The 21,492-nt window shown below is 46.0% G+C and overlaps 5 protein-coding genes across 5 annotated transcripts; 2 read left to right on the top strand and 3 right to left on the bottom strand. All coding sequences in view use genetic code 12, as the record gives it.

The window, feature by feature from the left end:
• Window positions 1-857: 857 nt before the first annotated feature.
• On the top strand, window positions 858-2,339 carry ZPR1 (zinc finger-containing protein; the record flags this gene model as incomplete). The annotated part of the gene is made up of 1 exon (XM_025479710.1): window positions 858-2,339. The coding sequence occupies one exon, from the start codon at window positions 858-860 to the stop codon at window positions 2,337-2,339; it is 1,482 nt and encodes a 493-aa protein (XP_025339183.1).
• Window positions 2,340-2,397: 58 nt separating this feature from the next.
• Window positions 2,398-8,957, bottom strand: CCH1 (Cch1p; the record flags this gene model as incomplete). The annotated part of the gene is made up of 2 exons (XM_025479709.1): window positions 2,398-4,227; window positions 4,263-8,957. The coding sequence occupies 2 exons, from the start codon at window positions 8,955-8,957 to the stop codon at window positions 2,398-2,400; spliced, it is 6,525 nt and encodes a 2,174-aa protein (XP_025339182.1).
• Window positions 8,958-9,951: 994 nt separating this feature from the next.
• CXQ87_001159 (uncharacterized protein) lies at window positions 9,952-11,558 on the bottom strand (the record flags this gene model as incomplete). Its single annotated transcript, XM_025479708.1, has 2 exons — window positions 9,952-10,771; window positions 10,816-11,558. 2 exons carry the CDS (start codon window positions 11,556-11,558, stop codon window positions 9,952-9,954), a joined length of 1,563 nt encoding a protein of 520 aa, XP_025339181.1.
• A 982-nt stretch (window positions 11,559-12,540) lies between these two features.
• Window positions 12,541-17,099, top strand: CXQ87_001158 (uncharacterized protein; the record flags this gene model as incomplete). Its single annotated transcript, XM_025479707.1, has 2 exons — window positions 12,541-13,503; window positions 13,995-17,099. The coding sequence occupies 2 exons, from the start codon at window positions 12,541-12,543 to the stop codon at window positions 17,097-17,099; spliced, it is 4,068 nt and encodes a 1,355-aa protein (XP_025339180.1).
• Window positions 17,100-17,183: 84 nt separating this feature from the next.
• On the bottom strand, window positions 17,184-21,435 carry PGA63 (Pga63p; the record flags this gene model as incomplete). Its single annotated transcript, XM_025479706.1, has 3 exons — window positions 17,184-18,259; window positions 18,283-18,758; window positions 18,824-21,435. The coding sequence occupies 3 exons, from the start codon at window positions 21,433-21,435 to the stop codon at window positions 17,184-17,186; spliced, it is 4,164 nt and encodes a 1,387-aa protein (XP_025339179.1).
• Between the last annotated feature and the right edge of the window lie 57 nt (window positions 21,436-21,492).

The raw sequence follows: 21,492 nt of genomic DNA, 5'->3' as shown, positions 1-21,492 counted from the left end.
GCAGTGAATCTCGAAAGCAAGTGCCTTTTAGAATAAAGTTTATCGTAAAGCTTTGAACAGAACACAAAATTACGGGTCTTGCTACGATAGGCGATTTTCTTGATGGACTTCACGACATTGTGAGGTCCTTCTCATTTATGCTAGTTTTTCAATTCATTGAGCGTAGGTTGGAAATAGCCAAGACATAGAGTGCGAGATGCTTCCTCGGCGTAAGACAGATATTGAGTCGATTTGAAGTTTGTTCGCAGTGTTGAATGATGAAAGGGGATTCGCATTGAACTGTTGTCGAATCCAGAACGCTTGTGTCAGACTCTGCTTTGAAGACTCAACTACATGTTGTGTTGTTACAGAAAGCTTAAAAATGGCTTGGACGTTTTTGACTCGATGGAATCCCTATCTAATTTGTTTCCAATTTATCGGGTTGTTAAGCTTGGTTACGATTCTGAACTGCCTTGATAACCACTATACCGCAAAGCGAGCAACAGCCATTACAGAGATAACGCTTTGGTGCACATCATAAATGCAAAAGTGTAGAAATTCTGGAGAAACTGATCGGCCCAATTGATTTCGATTTCCGGGGTGACTCTGGAGTTTCCAAAAGTTTCCAGATGGTGGGTTGGATTACTTGTAGCTCAGTAGAAAGAGGACCGCCTATATTATCAAACATAGACTTTCAAACACACCTAGAACCACATTCTCGAAGTCAAGCAATTAACTCGAATCAAAAAACTTTCTTTCTTTTACGCAACATCGTACGGCCATTCTTCTAGCATCTTCTCCTAGATCAGCTTACTAACGGCCTGCATTTGGCGTGAGAAGAGCATCGGGTGGAAAAAGTCTGGTTTCGAGAATCTTCAATGAAAAGACAAGACGAGACCTCACCTTCGCTGTCCTCTGACGACAAGAAACCGAGACTAGACATGCCAGAGAATCAGGAGAACTTCACCTCTGTCGGTGATCAGGCCAACTCTGTCACCCAGACCGGTATTTCCGATGCACAGGGCCATCCCGTCCAGGAAATCGAGTCCATGTGTATGAGATGCCACAAGAACGGTTGCACAAGGATGCTTCTCACGAAGATCCCCTTCTTCAGAGAGATCATTGTCATGTCCTTTGCATGCCCCCACTGTGGCTTCAGAAACTCCGAGATCCAGGCCGCTGCCCAGATTGCTGAAAAGGGTTCCAGATACAACTTCAAGATCGAGTCCAAGGAGGACTTCTCCAGACAAGTGGTCAAGTCTGAGACTGCCACTTGTACATTTAGCGAGATCGAGCTTGAGATTCCACCTGAGCGTGGCCAGTTGACTAACATCGAGGGTCTTCTTACCGAGATGATCGCCAACTTGGAGATGGACCAGGAGGCACGTAAGGAGTCTCAGCCCGATGTTTACGAGAAAATCAATGAATTCATTGCCAAGGTTAAAGCTTTGCTTGCTGGCGAGAACTTGCCTCTTACATTCTACGTTGACGATCCTGCTGGAAACTCGTGGGTTGAGTACCAGCCTGGTCAGGCTGCCCACAAGTGGTCCATGTACGAGTACAACAGGACTGCTGAGCAGAACGTCTTTTTGGGATTGATCTCTGCCGACGATGTTGCTCAACATAGGTTGGCCGAACTGAAGCAGAAGAAAGATGCTACTGACCAGAATGTTTCCTCTTCATTGAATAACACCGAATCCCACCCGCCTACAGCATCCGGTTTTGCTGCTGAGAGTGAGATCGAGAATTTTGAGAACGAGGTTCAGACATTCCATGCCACATGCTCCGCTTGTGCTGCCCCTTGTGAGACACACATGAAGACCGTCAACATTCCACACTTCAAGGACGTCATCATCATGTCCACTGTCTGTGACAAGTGTGGCTACAAGTCCAACGAGGTCAAGACTGGAGGTGCCATTCCAGAGAAGGGTAGGAGAATTACTCTCAAAATCACTGACCCTGAGGACTTGGCCAGAGACATTTTGAAGTCCGAAACTTGTGGTTTAAGAATCCCAGAGTTGAATTTGGACTTGACTCCAGGAACATTGGGTGGCAGGTTCACTACCATTGAGGGCTTGTTGACCCAGGTCTACGAGGAATTGCATTCCAGAGTTTTCACTCAGACTTCTGACTCTATGGACGAGGAGACCAAACAGAGATGGACATCATTTTTCGCCAAGTTGCAAGACGCCAATGAGGGAAAGATTGGTTTCACCATCAACATGGAAGACCCCTTGGCCTCTTCGTACATTCAGAACGTGTATGCTCCCGATAACGATCCAAACATGTTGATTGAGGACTTCGAGAGAACTCACGAGCAGAACGAGGAATTGGGTTTGAACGACATGAAGGCTGATTAGGTACTACGGGAGTTTTGTTAATTAATATAACGGTAATGCAAATTTATTCTATAAGTATTTATGAAGATTTTTTATCTTCGTCCGTACGGCTTCGGTATGAATACTCCAGCCCATAACTAGATGCACGGCGGGATGTATCCTTATGGGACGAGGATCCCTTGCTCGTAACTTCTCTGTATGCATCTGCCCAGCTACTGTTTTCCAAGGTCTCTCCTATCGTAGAAAGATCAAGCGCAGATAGGTTGCTCCTATCGTCACCAGCACCGGTAGCTTCCCATGGAGGCAGCCGACCGATGGATGGACTTAATTGAGACACTGAGTGCGAATCATCAAACGGTTGGTGAAGGTGATCATGATCATGGCCAAACCTCTCCATGCCCTTCAAAAGATGAACTGGTGATTTAGGAATATAATAGTCGCCCTTGCGTGCTTTGTGGTGGTCTTTGCTCAAGGGAGCCGTTTCCGAATCTGAGTAGGACTCATCTTCTGTATCGGAAACACTGACCTCGTCATGCACATCAAGTGGCTCTTTGGTGGATGAAAGGTCCTCATTTGCAAAATAGCTGGTTCTCCTGAGCTCTGTATCGAAACCAATGTTGGTGTCACGGACGCCATGTCTCTGGTTCTCCACATACTTCCAGCGGCAGGTAAAAGCTGCGATAGTTTCGTAAACTCTCTTCACCTTCATTCTCTTCTCAAGCTTTTGGTAGAAGAGTCTTCTGTCTAGGAAGTCGAGAAGGATAAGACACTGGCCAGCATCGAAAGAGTTGTAAAGAGGGATCTGAAGAAGAATACGCGTGAAGGAAATTCCTGGTTCGTCGTGCACTTCCATGTTCATGAGTGCTTCCTCCAAAAATCTCTCATACTCTTTTCTCCTCTCCTGAATTTTTGGGATATCCATTCGATTGGTAATCCTCTCGACCTCATCGTAGTTCACAGTGACATCATATAGATCATGAGGGTTGTTCCTTTTAATCCATCTGTGACAGAGCTCCGGAATAGACAAATCTCCTGAGTAGAATCGGAAACTCAATGACCCAGTAAGTGAGTGTAAGAACTTCGGTAAATCGTATGGCTTGATGAATCCGGTTCCATTAGGGTCAAACTTCTGCCAAGCTCTTTTGAATTTTCTGATTTCCTCTCGACTAATCAAATCAACATAATCAGATCCGGAGTTAATGTAACTAAAACTGTCCAAGATCAATGAAACGAAAAGATTGACAAAAATATACATCGATATGACATTCCAAGACATGAACAAGATGTACGCATACTGTTGACTTCCGCAATCTGAATCATCAATTGTTTGATCGGCAGTACAGAATGGAGCCTCCACGAGGAAGTCACTCATGATATCGTTCCAGCCCTCTCCAAATGAACATCTGAATAACAAAATCAAGGCTTTTGGAACTGAACGTAAGTTGATGTTTCCAGTTGTGTTCGATCCAGTCTTGGTCATTCCGAAAATTTGGTTCATCGCAATGGCATACACCATGAAGACAACAAACCATGTAAAAATCAAGGATGCTAATGATGGGAACGAAGCTGAAGCAAACCGCAAAAGTTGCGATAACTTATTGCTTCTTGGGAATATGAAAATAAGCATGGCAACCAAGAACAATTTGTTGAAGTTGATGAAAACAGAGCCTGAGTCAATTGGGAATGAAAGAATGGTTGTGACGAAAGCACCAATAGAGACAAAGGCCTGGAAAATATTCCATTTGTTCGCAGCAAAACTCTTGTATCCAAGGGCGTATGCCAACATGAGTGAGTTCAATGTGAAGACAGTGGAGGAAATCATCAAAAATACGTAACGACCGAGATTTAGTCCTTCAGCTTCTGGAATGTTTCGACTAGCAAGGCGAGAATATGGAGAAAAAGGCATGTGCTCATTATCTGCCACCAAACAGTATTTTTCTCGACTGCAAGGTTGTAGCAGATCTTTTTGAAACCAGTCAACGACGATAAATCTTTTCTCTTGGAGGGGCGCACTTGTTTTAAAAACTTCTTCACTTGATACCACTGAATCTGGTTTTTCGTCAAGTAGGCCCTGCCTGTCACACGCGAGTAGTTATCGATAATCACAGAAACAAACAATGTCAAGATAAAGACAATACTCACGTTATTGAATAGGACAACGAACACTCCATTGAAAGGAGATGCAAATAACTCTGGAGGAGTGCCTTCCCCTGTGCTCAGCATCACTTGCATAAGCAATTCTGTCCAACCCTCTAAAGAAACAATTTGGTAGAGGGTCGAAATGGAAGTAGCAAAATCATTGAGATTGAGGAATGGCTCCACGTACGCGTTAGGTGAAACAACTTCCCAATCGAATACTTCGTTAGCGAACTCGTTGAAGCACTCATAGTCATGAAGTTCATCATTGGTACAGCTTCCAAGTCTTCCATTGAAAATGTTGAGACCCCAAAGAGAAAAGGGAAACAACAATGTAATGGAGATAAGGGCTGCACTCATGATTTTACCGAAACCAGAAATCATTGTGTAATGGAAGTTACTCTTCGCTCTTTCAGAGATTGTTAACAATCTGAGAGCTCTCAACGCCTTCAAACCACGAACAATTTTGGATAAATGACCATCGTTTTTAAGCACCGATATGAACTCAATCCACAAGGAAGTTAACGCAATAAAATCGATCCAATTCCATGACGATCTCATGTATGCGTTTGGCGTGAAAATTATTCCGTCCGCAGTAATTTTGATAAATAATTCAGATGTGAAAATGGTGATGAAGAAGGCGTCGACAAAGAAAGCCCAATTCCATTTACCCTGATCATTCATGATGTCTCTCCTAAACAACGGTGTGAGAATACATGTTGTCACAACAATTCCCACGGTAGAGAGGAACATAAAAGCGATGAAGATTTCTCCCACAGTTTTGTTGGGCTCGACACCATCAATTCTTTCACCGTGACTTGAAAACACAAGACGTTGACAAAACCTTCTCAATCTGTGACGTGGTCCCAACATATAGAAGACGGTGTTGAACATCGGATTTTCTCTCAAATATTTGTCTTGTTGATTGACAAGCTGATTTCTTTCAGTGATAACATTTCTTGCGAACTGGGCTGGGTCGAAACTCTCGAGCGGAGTAGTTTTCTTCCTCGATGTATAAAATGGGTTCTTAACGAGATCACACATTCTTGCAAAGTTGATGGCAAGCCATCTTTGTACTGGATTTCTTGGAAGCGGTCTCATCTCCTCATTGTCAACTTCCTCTGGCTCAATATCCTTTTCTAAAAACTCATTCACTGCAGTTCCTGACAACAAAAGATTAGTAATAGCCCGCTCAACATTCTTGTCATCTTTTCGTTTGAAAACCTTTTGTTTCATTTTGGAAAGAAGACCGGTCTCACTTGAAACATTTTGAAGACGTCTTGTCATATCTTCAATGAACTGTACCAACTGCTGTTTGCGTTTGCCCTCTTCCGACACTTCCAAAGTTCTCGCGATGACTGCGATGAAAATACCCAAGATAACGGTGTTAGACATAACGAACCAAATGTACAAGAAGACGGTTCCGAAAGCCCTCAGAGCTACTGATTTAGCATTCTCTTGTAAGCCATAAACAGTAGAAGTCCAATTTTCAGTGGTTGTGATCACATAAAGTGACATGAAGGAATTGGGCAATGTGTACATTGATCCAAAGAAATCTTCAGTGGTATCTGCTAATCCAGCGGTTCCCTCGAAGTAACGCGTCAAAATGATACTCAGAAGGAACAACAAAATGTAGTAGAACAATGCCAAATCGAAGATGGCCTTGATATTATTCGTGAGCTTCATCCAGAGGTTTCTGGTAATTCCAACTGCAAGAACCACTCTATAAAACCTCGCAATTTGGAATACTGATAACCAATAGTATGCGTGCCCAAGATGTGATTTGACTGGTCCTAAGATTATAATTCCAGTAGCAATCGCCAAAAACAAGTCAAAGGAGTTTCTTCTTGACATGAAGAAGACGCGGTAATGGGGGTAGTAGAGAGCAAATCTGATGACAATCTCTGCAAATAAAGTCGCTGTCACTGCTGCTTCAAATCGGTAAAGACCATGCGCCCTACTATCAGGCATCCCTTGTTGCCTGAGTGCCTGAATAATCAAATCTGCCGCGATAAGAATCACAAAGAATATTTCGAGCTTGTAGTAAAATCTCAAGTAAGCTCTTTTTTGAATCAAAGGATAGATTTTCTGGTTGTGAAGTTTATCATTGAAGCCGAATATTGCAAGCAAAGATGTTCTACGGCCCTCATCTTTTCTTTTCTTGTCTTCAGCATCTTCCATTTGCGCAATGTTGAAAGAAGTAACAATGACTGCTATGAAGACGTTCAACAACCAAACAGTCAAAATGAAGATGGCGAAGATGAAGAATAACGAGGATCCGATGTTGTCTGAGTCCATGGTATAATACATGACATCTGTGAAAGTGTTTGCACTCATGATGACGAATACCAATTGCATCGATTGCAAGATATTGTCAAAGTTAACAGTACCGCCGTACGGGTTTTCACCAGCTTGGCAAACGGAGTACATAGGGCAGCGGAATCCTTTAATGTCACCTGAAGACGATCCATCTCTTTCAAGGTAAGATCGGACAAACCCGTCTGTACCAATGAATGACCCGCAATACAGATCTGAGTTGAGATAAGTTTCGGTAGGATCATCAGGATTTGTCCATTGACAATGACGACTCAATGAGGATTTGAAAGACTGAACGCCAACAATACCGAAGATCACCCAGAAACAACAAATGAATAGCGAAACATCAACAAGCTGTGGGATGGCGGAATGGATAGCACGAAGAATAATATTCGTACCAGTGGTCAAGTTACAAAGACGCAAAATTCTAAGACAACTAAGTGCCCTAAAATGAAAGATATGATGCTTCGCGTCGTAGTGATTAATGGACAATGGAAGAGATATCCAAAAACAAACCATCGAGATGAAATCAATGACCTGCCAACTTGTGCGTAGATAAGCACGATGCAAATTCATCTCATCAACTTTTCTTCTTATCTTTGTAGATTGCAAAAATGTGTTATGAGATTTCAAGTTTCTGTTTGGCTGAACGTCTTCCGTGATGGATGCAGCTGATGACGAGCTTTGACGACTATTAGAAGCATGGTGATCGTACTGTGTTTCGGGCAGGAACCGATCATCTTTACCATTGAGATCAGAAGGGTATGCCAGCATACGCGCCTTCAACTTTCTCTTATAGAATGTGTTTTGGATGATGGATGTGAATGGGATGTTGCTCACGATATTTTTAGCTGACAGGAGAAATCCCGTCAGAGGATAATCTAGGCCCAACTCATCGAACATGACCCTGTCAGAAATGAAGCCATAGGCAATGATTTTGGCAAAGATTTCTGCCGTGTAAACAATGTTGATACCCATTAAAATGTAGTCAGCCCAATTGTAGCCTGAGTAGTAGTAACCATCCAAGGCTTCAGGGTTCCACTCCCTGTAAGAGAGTAAAACAGTCTGGAATATAAGTAACAATAGGAGACCTGGACTCGTCATTGGATGCGACAGCAATCGGTGGCACATGATACGTAGCTTGTTAGTCTTGCTAAAGATACCCAACGAGTTACCATAAAGGTAAAGATGATCGAACCTCTCGGTTCTTTTTGATGATGAGAAAAGAGGAGCTGCTGCTGCCGTGACAGGAGCAGTTCCGACGTTGATACCCAGTCTTGCCTCAGAGTGTGTTCTCTGAAGCGTGGGATTACTAATGTTCAAGTTGCCCTCCGTAGATAGCGTAGTTCCGGATCTGATGGACTCATCCGCTACCAGCTGACCACTCTGAGCATCGCTGTAGTTTTCGGAGCGAGCATCGCCAAAATACAGATCCTGGGTTGTGGATTTGGGTGATGTGGCCGAATTCGGCGATGGCACGGGGTTCAAGAGGTCATTGAATGACGTGTGTTTATCTGTGCTGGGAGTAGGTGGAGGGTTGTTGTCACCGGCAATTCTGTTGGACATTCTGGTGAATATACCAGGTAGTTTCGATGGTGATTGTGGCGGCTTGGGCAGCGTTTTGTAGGCGCCCGCTTCCAACACGTCCAAGTCTTGCGTTGAAAGCTTCAACTGTGGTCTGCCCGAAGCAGGAGGCGACGAGTCAGGCTGGTTGAATGTGATCAACGGGATGTCATACGTCAAGTCCTTGTCTGGGGTGTATTCGGGATGCGTCTCGGGATATCTATCGAAGTAGTTTGTGTCGTCCGGTAGCTCCTCTTTCGGACTCGAGCCCACTTTCCATGTCCCCAGTTGATCTTTAGAGCCCAAAGCATAGCTTAATCCGTCTTGGACCGCCTGGAAGTCGGAGTCCACAGCGTGATCCAAAAAGTCAAAGTCCTCCGGCGGCACATGCTCCTCGACGTAGTCAGGCAAGGCTCTATTTATCGAAGTTGATCGCGAGATAGGCTCCAAAGATGAGGTGTCCAGCTTCCTTGAAGGTATCAGCAGTCGGGTTCTTCGTCTATATTCCATAGACTCCCTGGCTCTTCGCTCGCTGGATGTCACAAATGGATTTTGGATATGGTACTGGCCGTCTGACTCCTCGTCCAGACCGGCTTCGTGGATGCGGATCCCCGGAATAGACATGTTGGTGTAGAGCTTCTGGCCTAAGGTGTATCGAGGCTGGGGCTTATCCTGAGATGCTGCGAATTATCTGCACCAGTATCCCAGAGGACCACAGGTACACTAGGAGGGGATGAAGGGTTGAAAAGAGAAAGCAGGGTAACTTTTTGGGAGATTTTGGACTAACTGAGCTCAATAGGTGGATTTTCCACTCTGAGGTTCTTGATGAACTTGATATGCCTATAGATGTACTGCTCAGCCCACCGCGGCTATATGAAGCAACGGCACCGACATTGCCGCAGAACACACACTAGAGAAACTTCAGGAAACAACTTTTTCGATTTACAAAAGGATCTCTATTGCTCAAAAGAAACGATGGATCGAAGGATATTTTGACGTACGGCACGAATGATAGGCTTTGTGGTGGCTGCGAAACGGTACCAGGTGGGTGCTACAAGCGCCAACAAGAATAGGTCTTCATTCAAAGCGGGCTTGTCCATTAAAAGAACTTTTCGACATCATGAAAAAACAATGTTTATTAGAATGTTAATCAGAAACATCCCTCCCCGACCCTCTTTAAATACCCCTGGTCTGGTACCCTCTGGCTCGGTCTGACCTGCATTGTGCACCTACTACTTAGCCAAATTTTTCTACGATCTCAAACCACCAATGTCGCTTCTAAAATCCTTGCCGTCCAAGACGCGGTTGGCCCAGGTTAAGAAGCTTCTGGCCCTGATATTCGGGAGACTTACAACCCTCATCATGTCAGAAATGGAAACAAGATATTGAGGCAACCGTTGAAGGGCCCTAAGCTCTTGTCGTGGTACGGTAACAACGACGCCATGCCCACCTTTAAGGACTTCAAGAAGTGGTTCCCTGAGTTGGACTTGGTCGACCCTCGTGAGGAGGAGAGACTCAGAATGGTCGTGGACCGTAAGAAGAGAAACAAGGGTGCTCCAAAGAAGAAGAAGAGTTGAACGTGATCATGTACATAGCATAATATTTCCATACGACGATATTAGTGTAGTTCGGGGAGACCAGGTGGTCTGCGCCTTTTAAAGTTTAGCTTGAAGGTATCGGTGTCTTCTGTGAGTCGCCGCCTAGCGGCCCTGCCCCACTCATTTCTCTCCACCTCCTTGACGAGGTTCACCACCTTACTACTGTCTTCTCCGTAAGAGATTTTGTTGAGAATCAGCATGCTGTCATCTTGTTGAGGCTCCTGGCCGATTTGGCGCCAGGTCTGTCCTTGCGGAGTCTGCTCGACCAAGCTTATCGTTCGAGCTTCTGAACTCTCCGTGACCTTCATCGATACCAACGAGTACCTGCTCTTGGCTAGAATTGACAATCTTCCGTCTTCGTAAACCGCAACATGGTCTTGGAAAAGAAGAACGATGCTGCTCTTGTAGAAATGAATATCCTTGAACCGCAGAGAAGAGATGTATGCCTCCGGATCGAATTTGACAAGCGGTCCATGGGATGTACGCCTTACAATAACGATAACACTCCCGGTAGCAAGAACAAGATGGGTGCCATTATCCCTTATTGTCCTCCATTCAAACTCGGCCTCTGGCAAGGCATCGGTTCGTCTATAGGAACCTTCTCCATCAAAATCTTCATAAACCCAGATGGTATCGGCTTGCTCGAGGTCAATAGCAGCAGGGTAACAATGAGATAAGTGGCTGACACCGTGGACACGGAGATCAAGCTTCTTGTTGGAGCGGGATGGAATGGCAGCTATAAATAGCAGATTCTCAATGTTCACCCACGAAAAGGTCCAGCCAATGCCCTTAGTGTGAGTGGAGTGTAGTGTCGGCAGGGCCAAGTGGCTTTCATTCAAACTTCCGGATCTTTTATAAAGCCCTAAGCTGTTGTACACCCTAACGGAGTAACCAAATAGGGTATCCCCGAGTCAAAAAAGAGCAACCATCTGCCTTCAGGATCCCAGGTTATCTGAGCCGATGGAGACGGCTGATGGTCCATCTCCAACGATGCTAGTAGGGCACTTCTTGAGAAAACATTGTTAAAATGGAGCAAGTAAGGACGACTGTCAGATTGGAGATCAATTAAGATCGAACGAGACGTCAGATTCTTGTCGTAATATGATGTCAGTAGAAGAGACCAGAACTCTGGGTGTTTAGGTCTCTCCAATATACCTTGAACAATCGGTTTGGGTACTGAAAATAGAACTCTTGTACAATCAAGAGAATAAACACGTGCAAGCAAGCCGTACTTATCAAAAAGCACCAATTGAGTACAGTTCTTGTAAGCACTTCCCTCGTCTGGGGCCCCTAGTATCCACGAGACGCGTGAGATAGGTGATTCCAGCTCTATTATAATCGGATCACCAGTTCTCGTGATGTCATAAATGAGTGCTGCGCTGAATGTCTTTGAGGAAACCGACACAGCGAGTTTTGTTGACTTGTTGGAAGCATCAACGGATTCCCAGTAGACGTCCTCGATTTTGAAGACGATTTCATTCACAATCGACACACTTAAATGTTTCAGGATATCTTTGGTACAGTTATAGCGTCGAAGCTGGATTTCTGGCAGTATGCTGTGGATCGAGATGGAGGTACCTTCAGTGTGGGCCACATAGTGACCACATTCAGATAAAGCCACGGACATACAATTTAAATGGCCTAGTTATAATACAGGCAATTATGCAAATTTCGTGCTCAATTGTCAAAAAGTCAATGAGTGGGGGTCTTATGGAAAATCGATAGTGGTGGAGATCTGTTTGTTGATGTGTAGTAGCGCAGTGTGTACAATGGTGATGAGATAGATGCACCTATATACGAGCTACATAGTAGATGACACAGAAGGGTCATTTTGATTTTAACTTCATTCAATCTCAATTTCCCCGCCATGATGAAAATAATAATTCATTTTGTTCCCTTGGTTATATGTGAAACAACTCCCCAGTCTTTCGCAGCCATATCCCCTGATCGAGAAGACTCAATACAAAAGCTCAAACTTACAAATAATCTCTCATTCCTAAGAGCCTTAAAGAAGCACTACTTTTTTAATAACCTACCACCAACACACTCTGGAAAACTCGAGTCATCTACTTCCATATCAATGACCTGCATATGGAACCTACTACTACTCACCTTCACAACCCATAAACAAACAGCGTTCTACTAAATCTTTACACACACACCTCCCTCAACAGCTACGCACTTCCCTTATTAAGCTGGCCGCATCAGCTATCTATTAATGCAGCATACCTTGACATCAATATCATGCCCCCAAGAAAACAGGCGGCACTGAGGGCCAATGGCCTGTCCAGGGTTTCCAAACTACCCGGGATCAAACACAATGCTCCGAGATCCACTGCCAACTTTTTCCCTCTGGATTCAGACGATTCTGTAGCTGATGATACCCCACAAAAAAAGAGAGCACAGCCGTCGAAGAAGACCAGATCGATATTAGGAGGCACCAACAGTCTAAAAGCGATGTTCTCCAATTCGCAGGAACCCCCAAAGAAGACGAAGATCCAAGCCCAGATACAACCCCAATCAAAAAACCAGCTAAACGAGGACGTAAACCGAAAAAGGCTGCTGCAAGTCCACAAGCCCCCATCCACGAAGCAAGCACACCAAAGTCAATGCTCAAGCGAGCCACTAAGCTGCTCGAGCTGCCCGAAAATACGAAACCATTTAGATTTGACGACATTGAAGATGCCCGACTGCCGAGACGGCCCAAAGCGCCTCGCCAAAAGGAGAAAAGCGAAACGCTTCCAAAGAAACGCCGCAAGAAGCAGGTCGAGGACGATGACGACTACGTTGAACTGCATTCCCAGCACACCCTACAGCTTACTGATAGTGAGCGCCCTGGCCCAGTAAGGCGAAGCTCTTACAGTAATCGAGGCAAGAGGGTACTGTCAGTAGGTAACGGATTTGTTGCAAAGCCCCATGACGAGATGTCTGCGAGGGACTACTTCAAGGTTGTTGATGGGTCCTTGCCTGGACCATCACGCATGCGTCAAATTCTCGTGTGGTGTTTCAAGAAAAAACTTCAACAAGATCGTGAGAAAGACGGGCCGGAGACCGACACGGCGAAAGGAATTGCCAAAGTTATTCAAAGTGAGATTTTGGATGACTTGGTTGATAAAAAAATTGACACTAGCTGGCTTCTGGCAAGGCGGTTTGACACGGCCGAACTACAAGGCAAACGCATCATCAAGAGTAACCCGCTTAATGATGCTAATCGCGAAAGCGTCGAGGTCTTCCAACAAAAGCTACGAGAACTACGACAAGAGAAAGTCCTTTGGCAAAATGCCTTTGACGCAAGCGTCAAGCCTCTTGAAGGCTTAGGCGTCAGCATTGAGGACGAAGAAGGCAAGTATAGCCGCGAGTTCAAGGAATACGTGAAACAGAAAGACCCGGCGCTCGGAGCTGTACTCCAAGAGGAGCATCTCGAGGCGCTTTCACAGCATGTGCAGCAGGTTGAAGCGGGTGTCTCGGAGAAACTCGAGACAAATATGGCGCAATTGTTCCATACGGCATATCAACTTAGCAAGAGTGCTGAACTTGTTGGGAAGATCAAGAACGAGCTGCTTGCCCCTCAAGTAACCCAAATAGTTAAAGACTTTATGGAAAGGGGTCGCCATAGCGAGGAGGTGACGAAAATTGGTGCCAGAGAGCTTTTACGGGGCATTTCTCGAGTTGACTTGCGCCAGTGAGTGCTGACAGACGAATGTATATTAGGAACTGTACTATACTATGTATAAATAGAAAACCCAAGCGGCACTTAGCAGCATAACCCTCTCGTGATCTTCGTAAAAGTGCGTTCCGTAAACAATCTAGAAAGTATAATCTTATACGGCTCCTAACCTGCACCATACCTCACTATACCTTCCCCAGATACCCCGGCTTTTCTATAAATACGTAAAGACGCCGCCATGAACAGAAACTTCATACAGCTTTTACGACGGCCTTCTTATCGTATACATTACCTTATGGTGCTTGCCACTTTCATTCTTCTTTGCACCCTCCTTCTTTCGGTCCCTCTGGTCGGGTTCCCAATCTATGTGAGGACTCAACCCTGAGAAGGGTAGAGAATTCAGGGCTTGACAGCTTGGAGGAGTTGGTTCAATCTCGTGAGAATAAGGAGATCTTCACGAAGTTGTTGTTTGCTGATAACGCGTTTTATGATAAGGATGCTCAAACTTTGGGCACCTTGGATTGGGTTCCATACCACCAATACCAACGCCAACCTTACGTCGCCAACGGCTATTTAGGGAGCAGAATTCCCAATTTGGGTCAAGGGTTTGCGTATGACACATTGAGTAATGGTACTGTTGTGGACCCTGGAACACCTGATGCTGAGCTTCCTTCTGATTTACTGAATGGGTGGCCTTTATTCAATCGAAGATACTCGGGAGCCTTTGTGGCAGGTTTCTACAACATTCAGGAGAACACCACCATGACTAACTTTCCATGGCTTTTGCAGGATGGATACGAAAGTGTAGTGGCGGCTGTTCCTCAATGGACCACCTTGACGTTGAGCGCCAAGGTAGGTGGAAAGTCCTACTCTTTGGATCCCAGCAATGACCCTGCAAAGTTTGGCGAAATCACAAATTACGCCCAGAATTTATCCTTGGCCACTGGAGTTGTCACTACGTCGTTCACTTGGTTAGGTTCGTTGCAAGTTACTTACTCGGTTTTGGCCCACCGTAGCAAAATCTCGTTGGGACTTGTCAATTTGAAGGTGCAAAATATTGGCTTTAACAACATCACCGTTGATGTGCTTGATTCTTTGGATTTCGAAACTGCTCAGAGAGCTCGCTTTAGGGAGACCTCAGTTGACAAATCAAGCAAGGCGATATATATGCTTTATTCGCCTAACGATATCGATTACGTCTACGGAGCTACTTATTCTGCCATTCGTTATGATAAATCCGAAGCCCATTGTATCGGAGCTGAATTCACAACCAGTCACTACTCGCTGGGCCAGCGTATTACATTCGAGGTGCCAGCTGCTTCTTCGATTGAGGCTACAAAGCATGTTGGTGTGGTGACATCCGATTTGGATCCAAATAAATTTGCCTCCTTTGATGCGGTGCTACGCGAAGCTCGTTCTGTGGCTCTTGAAAAGGAGCTGTTTGACCTGCTTTTTGAAAGTCATGCTAGCGAGTGGTCCAAGACTGTCGATGATGGCCTCAAGGTTGAATTTCCTGACGATCCGCTTTTAACACTAGCCGCAAGAGCTTCCATCTACCACTTGAATGCAAACACCAGAGATGACGCCTCTGGACTCACAGCTGCTATGGGTGTTACAGGCCTTTCGTCTGACTCATATGGCGGGATGGTATTTTGGGATACAGATCTCTGGATGATGAACGGACTTCTTCCATTCAGTCCTTCTCACGCTCGTTCTTTCGTTAATTATCGTCTTCACACTCATGAACAGGCTCGCAAGAACATCGAGAGTGATTATGCTCCAAAGAAAGACATGCATGGCGCCGCATTCCCATGGACTAGTGGTAGGTACGGCAATTGCACTAGCACTGGCCCTTGCTTTGACTACGAGTATCATATCAATATGGCTGTTGCTAATTCTGCGTGGGAATTGTTCAAGAGTGGAGCAGTCGACGACTACTTTTTGGAGCATCTGGCTTACCCCTTGATCAACGACGCTGCTGCCTTCTTTGCTGACTATGTTGAGTATAACGATACTTTGCAAGCGTACACAACACATAATTTGACTGATCCCGATGAATATGCTAATCATGTTGACAATGGTGCTTATACTAACGCTGCTATATCTGCGACGTTTAAGTGGGCCGCTGCTGTGAGCGAGCATCTAGGAAAGCCGGTTCCAAAAGTTTACAATGATATCATGGATAATGTGCATCTTCCAAGATCTGCTGATGACCCGAACATCATTTTGGAGTTTACCGGTATGAATTCATCAATCGGCATTAAGCAGGCAGATGTCGTCATGATAACATACCCATTGGAGAACGAGATGATTACTCTGGAGCTGGCAAGAGCAAGTATGGAGTATGCCTCCATGAAGCAGGTAAGCTTTGGGCCTGCCATGACGTTCCCGATCTTCTCGATTGTATCCTCTGCACTTCTGGAACGAGGTTGTTCCGCTGATACATACCTTGTCAAAGCTATTCAGCCATTTTTACGAGGTCCTTTCGCTCAGTTTTCTGAGCAGAACAGTGATGACTACTTGTCCAACGGAGGAACTCATCCTGCATTCCCTTTCATGACGGCTCATGGCGGTTTCCTTCAGGCCATTCTCCAAGGTCTCTTGGGTCTTCGCTTCTCCCACAAAACAGAGGATGGAAAAATCATTCGCTTCCTAAAATTGGACCCTATAAAACTCAAAACTCTCCCTAGCGGAGTGTATTTCGATGGTGTTCACTACATGAATCAAACCTTGTCCTTCAATTTGACCTCCGACGGATTGCATGTCATGCATCAAGGTCCGATGAAAGGCATGAAACCCAAGAAAATCAAGATCGAATTGGGCTCACGTAACCCAGATGCTGGTGAGCATACTCTTATGCCTGGAACTGATGTTCACTTCAATCTTTATGAGACAACTGATTCGTTCCAAGATAGTCTTTCCGAGTGTGGTAAAGCAATCTTCACGAATATAACTGAGTGTGCTCCAGGAGATTCAACTGTGTTAGCTAATGATGGAGATAACACTACGCATTGGCAAGCTATATCCCCGGAGAAAAGCAAAATTTTGATTGACTTCCGTGAGGTGGTTGAATTGCAAAACTGTTCAATTAACTGGGGCGACAAGCCTCCCCGTCTGGTCTCTCTCTCTGCAGCAGCTCAGGATTTGAACTCCGATCATCGTGATTTGCTTGATTCGATTGACTTTTTGAGCCATGTCGATTTCAACACTGATTTGCCGGAAAAATACAAATTCAACAATCCGACTGGAAAGCTCTACAAACAAAAAAGTATTTTTGCAACAGTCGCCTCTACGTCAGTTGAAGTTAATGAGCCGTTTAGGCCTGAGGAGGAAGCGTTGATCGTCTTACCCTCGCGGCACAATACTACTGATTTGACACTTGATACACCCATAAGAACCAGATTTGCTTTGCTCGAATTCGAAGGTGTTCATGATAAAACTTCTGACGACGATACGAACTCACAAAAAGGTGCTAAAATTTTCGAGCTCAACTTCTTTTGAGTTTTGATAAAGTTATGCCTATTTTATATTTTATAAATACAATCATGTTATAGCATGTAGCATCTAAGTTCAGAAACTGGCAGCTTAGGCATCAAAAGCCTCTGCCATGGTAATCAAACGCTTCACACCGACATGCCAAGTGCCAATTTCATTAGGGTGTTTAGCCAGAATATCGGTGTTGATGTTTGATGCATTGCCCCATTGCTTGCTCTCCAATGCAGATGCGATCGAATTCAACTTTCCAACTGCATCAGAAGAAACCAAGTCTCCCTTTCTCAAGTGGTCAAACAAAATGTTTAATCTCTTTTCCATATCAATAACGTGCTTCTCATACTTCGCAGGAGCCGCAGGCTTGATGTGGTCCTTATACTTCGTGAAGGTGGTGATGATAGCATCAACTTCCTCCGAAGACGAAGCTGTTGTGCCATTCTGAGCAGGTGCTGCAGTTGGCTGAGCGGTGGCTTGTGGAGGTGCCTGTGGAGGTGCCTGTGTCTGTGGAGGAGGAGCTTGCGTTTGAGGTGGAGCCTGTGCCTGTGGAGGTGGAGCCTCTGCCTGTGGAGGTGGAGCCTGTGCCTGTGGAGGTGGAGCCTGTGCCTGTGGGGGTGGCTGCAAAGCAGACGTCTTCCTTTGAGGTGGAGGTCCAGCAGCATTGCGTGGTGGCCCTTGGGAAACTGGCGGTCCTTGATGCACCGATGATGATGGTGGTGGCTGCACTTGTGGAACAGCATTAGGAGGAGGTACCTGGGTGATTGGAGGACCCTGTGGAGCTGCAGCTGGTGGAGCCGCGACACTAGGCTGAGGCTGGGTGGAGACCTTTCTCGGAGGTGGTCCGGTTGGTGGTGGCCCTAAATGAGGCGATCCAAGGTTAGCCTGAGCCCTAGATGGAGGAGGTGCTATGCTTCCAATTGATGGCTTTCTGCTGGCTCTCGTGGACGCAGGGGTGGAATACTGACCTCTGGGACCTCTAGCACCGGTTGTGGGGGCATAGGGATTAGAGGGAGGCTGTGCCGATTGCTGTGGAGGAGCGTATGGATTGCTTGGGGGTGCAGCGGCAGCCGTAGAGGGTGGCCCGTATGGGTTTGGTGGCTGCAGTGGAGCCTGAGGGAATTGATTCACAGATGTGGGTGCAAAATTGTTTGTCGGTGGGGCACAAATGAGCTCTTAGTTGGAGCAGGGTTGGCACTTTGACTTGGAGCATAAGGATTTTTGGGTGGAGCCAGCGGAGTAGCAACCTTGCTTCCAGGTGTCGACAATCCATTTTGTTGAGGAATTTGAATGGAGGATGGAGGAGGAGCGTACTTGTTACTGACCGAGGCCTGACGAGGAGCAGCATTGATTCTAGGACTGGAAGCACCAGAATGCGAAGCTTGTCTAGAAGCAGCTCTTGGTGGTGGCGGCATCATTGGTGCAGCACCCTTCCTGGTTGGTGGTGCCAATGGAGCAGCCGCAACCTGGGGTGTAGGTGCCTTGGGAGACAAGACAGCCGCTGGGGTTGCACGTCTGGCAGACTTCTGCGCCTTGAAAGTGTCAGGTAAGTCATTCCAACCATCAGTTTCCTGCTTGACGTTGTTAGTTGGCTGTGGTGGGGCAGGAGGGCTCACGACGGATGTAGCAGGTTGAAGAGGCGTGTATCTGGCGCCGGTAGAACCAGACACATTGCTAATATTGGCAGCCGCGGGTGGGGAACAACACCAGAAGCAACTCTGGATGATGTCGGAGCATACGAGCTTGCAGGTGGAGCGACCGCCACTGGTGCTGGAGCAGTTTGTGCTGGAGCGGGTCTACCGTAAGGGTTAGCGGCTGCACGAGCAGCTGGAGCTGCCGATGGTGGTTGTGCGGTAGGTTGAGGAACACCAGGATAGGCATTGTTCATTCCAGCAGCAGGTGGTGGGCGGGCGAAAGCAGCACCTCCACCGTAGGGTGGAGCAGCATTGTTGGCCAAAGGATTGAAGCCAGGCTTCGCTGGAGAGCTTCCACTGAACCTACCATTAGCAGCGCCTTGCTGGGTGTATCTCCTGCGGCCTTGCTCAACACGTTGAACTGGCTGAGCAGTAGCCTTGTTGATACGCTCCTGTTCGGCCTTCAACCCATCGTAGTTCTCGGGAAGGATAGACAAAAATTCCCTTGCCAACTCAAAATTACCACTGTTTGCAGCCATCGTCGAGAATTCGAAAACAGCATTGCATGTTGGCTCAATTGCTGGACCAGAAAGAGTACTTGTGATGTTTGAAAGGGATCTGTATGCCGAGAGTTTTTCAACAAATCCGCTCAATGACTTGAACTTTGCGTCCAATGGAGTCTCGCCATCCTCAGCGACAATTCCATTATTGGCTTCCAGTGGGATCTCTTGCAACCAAAGTGCAGAAACCTTGTCTAATGCCTCACCTGCCAAATAACATTCTAATGCGTTTTCGCGATCAGCAGCTGACTGGCGGGATTCAAGAATGCGGTCACCCAATTCCACGATCTTTGAGTTGAATTCAGTTTTGTCAGTACAGTAAGCGAAAATGCTTGACGCAATTTCCTTCCAGTTGCTGATGTCAGCATTCGCAACAAGATCGACCACACTTTTGGATGAAGCAGAAAAGATCAACCGAGATAACACATCAGAATTGGTTTCTTTGAAATACTGAGCTTTGACCTTGTCTTTCACTGCATCATCTTGGTCTAGAGACAAAACCAAGGCTTCTAACAATCTTCCTTGACTCAAACATTGATCGACAGCACTGCCTATTTTGTTGCTCAAGATAAGCTTAGTCAAACGAGCATCTTTTTCATTATTAGAACCATCCAAGATTTTGAAAGGACCGCTTGGAGCAAAACCCTCGGTAGATAATGAGTTGAAACCCTGAGCAGCATCGTTGGATAAGTTGCTGAAAAAGTCGTCACCATTCAGATTATCAATTCTACCTGACAACTCTTGAGCCGATTGCTTCTGATCGCTCTCTTCGGTAGAACCATCGACGATATCCTTAAGGAAATGCTCCTTTCCATGCTTCGACAAAGCATCCAAAATCTTCCAGTCTGAAATATCCGTAGGATTGTTGTGTAGCTTCTCGGAGATAAGTTCAGAGAAGTCCCCATTCTTGAGGGCCTGAGTAAGCTTATCAGCAACAAGTTCCTTTCCAGCGGTGGTCTTGCTAATGTTGATTACCGACTTACCATCGACAGTTTTGACTGTCACAAATTTCGACCCGAAACCAAATGATGCTGAGCATGGTCTCTTAAGCCACTGTGGAGCCTGTTTCAATTCGAACAGCGGTTGCTGATGGTCCGTAGTAGAAATGTTAGACCAGAATTCATTCTCGTCAGTAGCCTTGACTTGCTGTGAAATTGGTGGAGAGGTGTCTTGTAAGGTTTGAACAACAATCTTGCCATCAAATGAAGCGGATGCGATCACGTCTGGTGCACTTGGAGCAAAGCTCACCAAAAAAGTCCAGTTGGCGGCAGTGGGGTAGTCACCTAGCTTTTCGCCTGTCAAAGGGTTCCACAATTTGGTAGAGTTGTCTTTGCCAGAAGAAAGCAAAAGGCCGGCGTCCTTTTTACACCAGTCCAAAGACAAGACACCCTTCTCATGACCTTGGAGAATAACCTCAGGTTCACTGGCATTTCTCAAATCCCAAGTCATTATGGTTGGGCACGAATCACTCTGACTAGCAGTGATCAATTTCGTAGACTGCGTGGGGTGCCAGGCAACCTGCGAGAAGTCGGCTTTACCAAGAGCGCCGTTGTATTGCAAGTGTAAAACTTCCCTCTTTGCTTTTAAGTCCCAGATGCTGGTGTAGCCGCCGTTGGATGTCGAAGCCAAGATATGGCTAACAGAGTTGTTCCACGCCACAGACGTGATTTCATCCATTGGCACCATGGCTCTACCTGGTGCATATGGCTCGGCAAACGTGCTAGCATCCCAGATTAATATCTCACCCCTCTGTCCTCCAGACACAAGTAGGTGGTTCTGGTGGGGGTTGAACGATAAGCATTTGACCGCGCCGGAATGTTTTGATGATTTGTGGACCGATGAAGCCTCCAAGGACTGAGTTCTGATGAGTTTCTCGGCGTCCCAGAATTCAACCACGCCGGTTTCAAAAGCACCGGCCAACAAGCCTCTGGAGTAGTTTCCGAAGGGTTTCAGCCATGCCAATGCGTGGAACTTGTTCTCTAAAGTAGCACTGAAAATGGGGTCATAACCTTTGTCAAAAACATCAAAGATCTCAAGAGTCAGGGACGCGGAAAAGTTGAGGTCCACAGCGCCAGCAACAGAGCCTGTTGCTAGCAAGGGGATCACGTCTGAACTCCAAACAAAGGTGGAGGTACGTGTTATGTCCTTGATTTTCATGTTGAAACGCTGATCAGTAAAACGAAACAGCCTTTGGTTTTATGGGCAGTTTCAATG

The sequence above is a fragment of the Candidozyma duobushaemuli genome (assembly GCF_002926085.2).
Source record: "Candidozyma duobushaemuli strain B09383 chromosome Unknown A_B09383, whole genome shotgun sequence".
Lineage (NCBI taxonomy): Eukaryota > Fungi > Ascomycota > Pichiomycetes > Serinales > Metschnikowiaceae > Candidozyma > Candidozyma duobushaemuli.
This window is presented reverse-complemented; position numbering and strand designations above follow the sequence as displayed.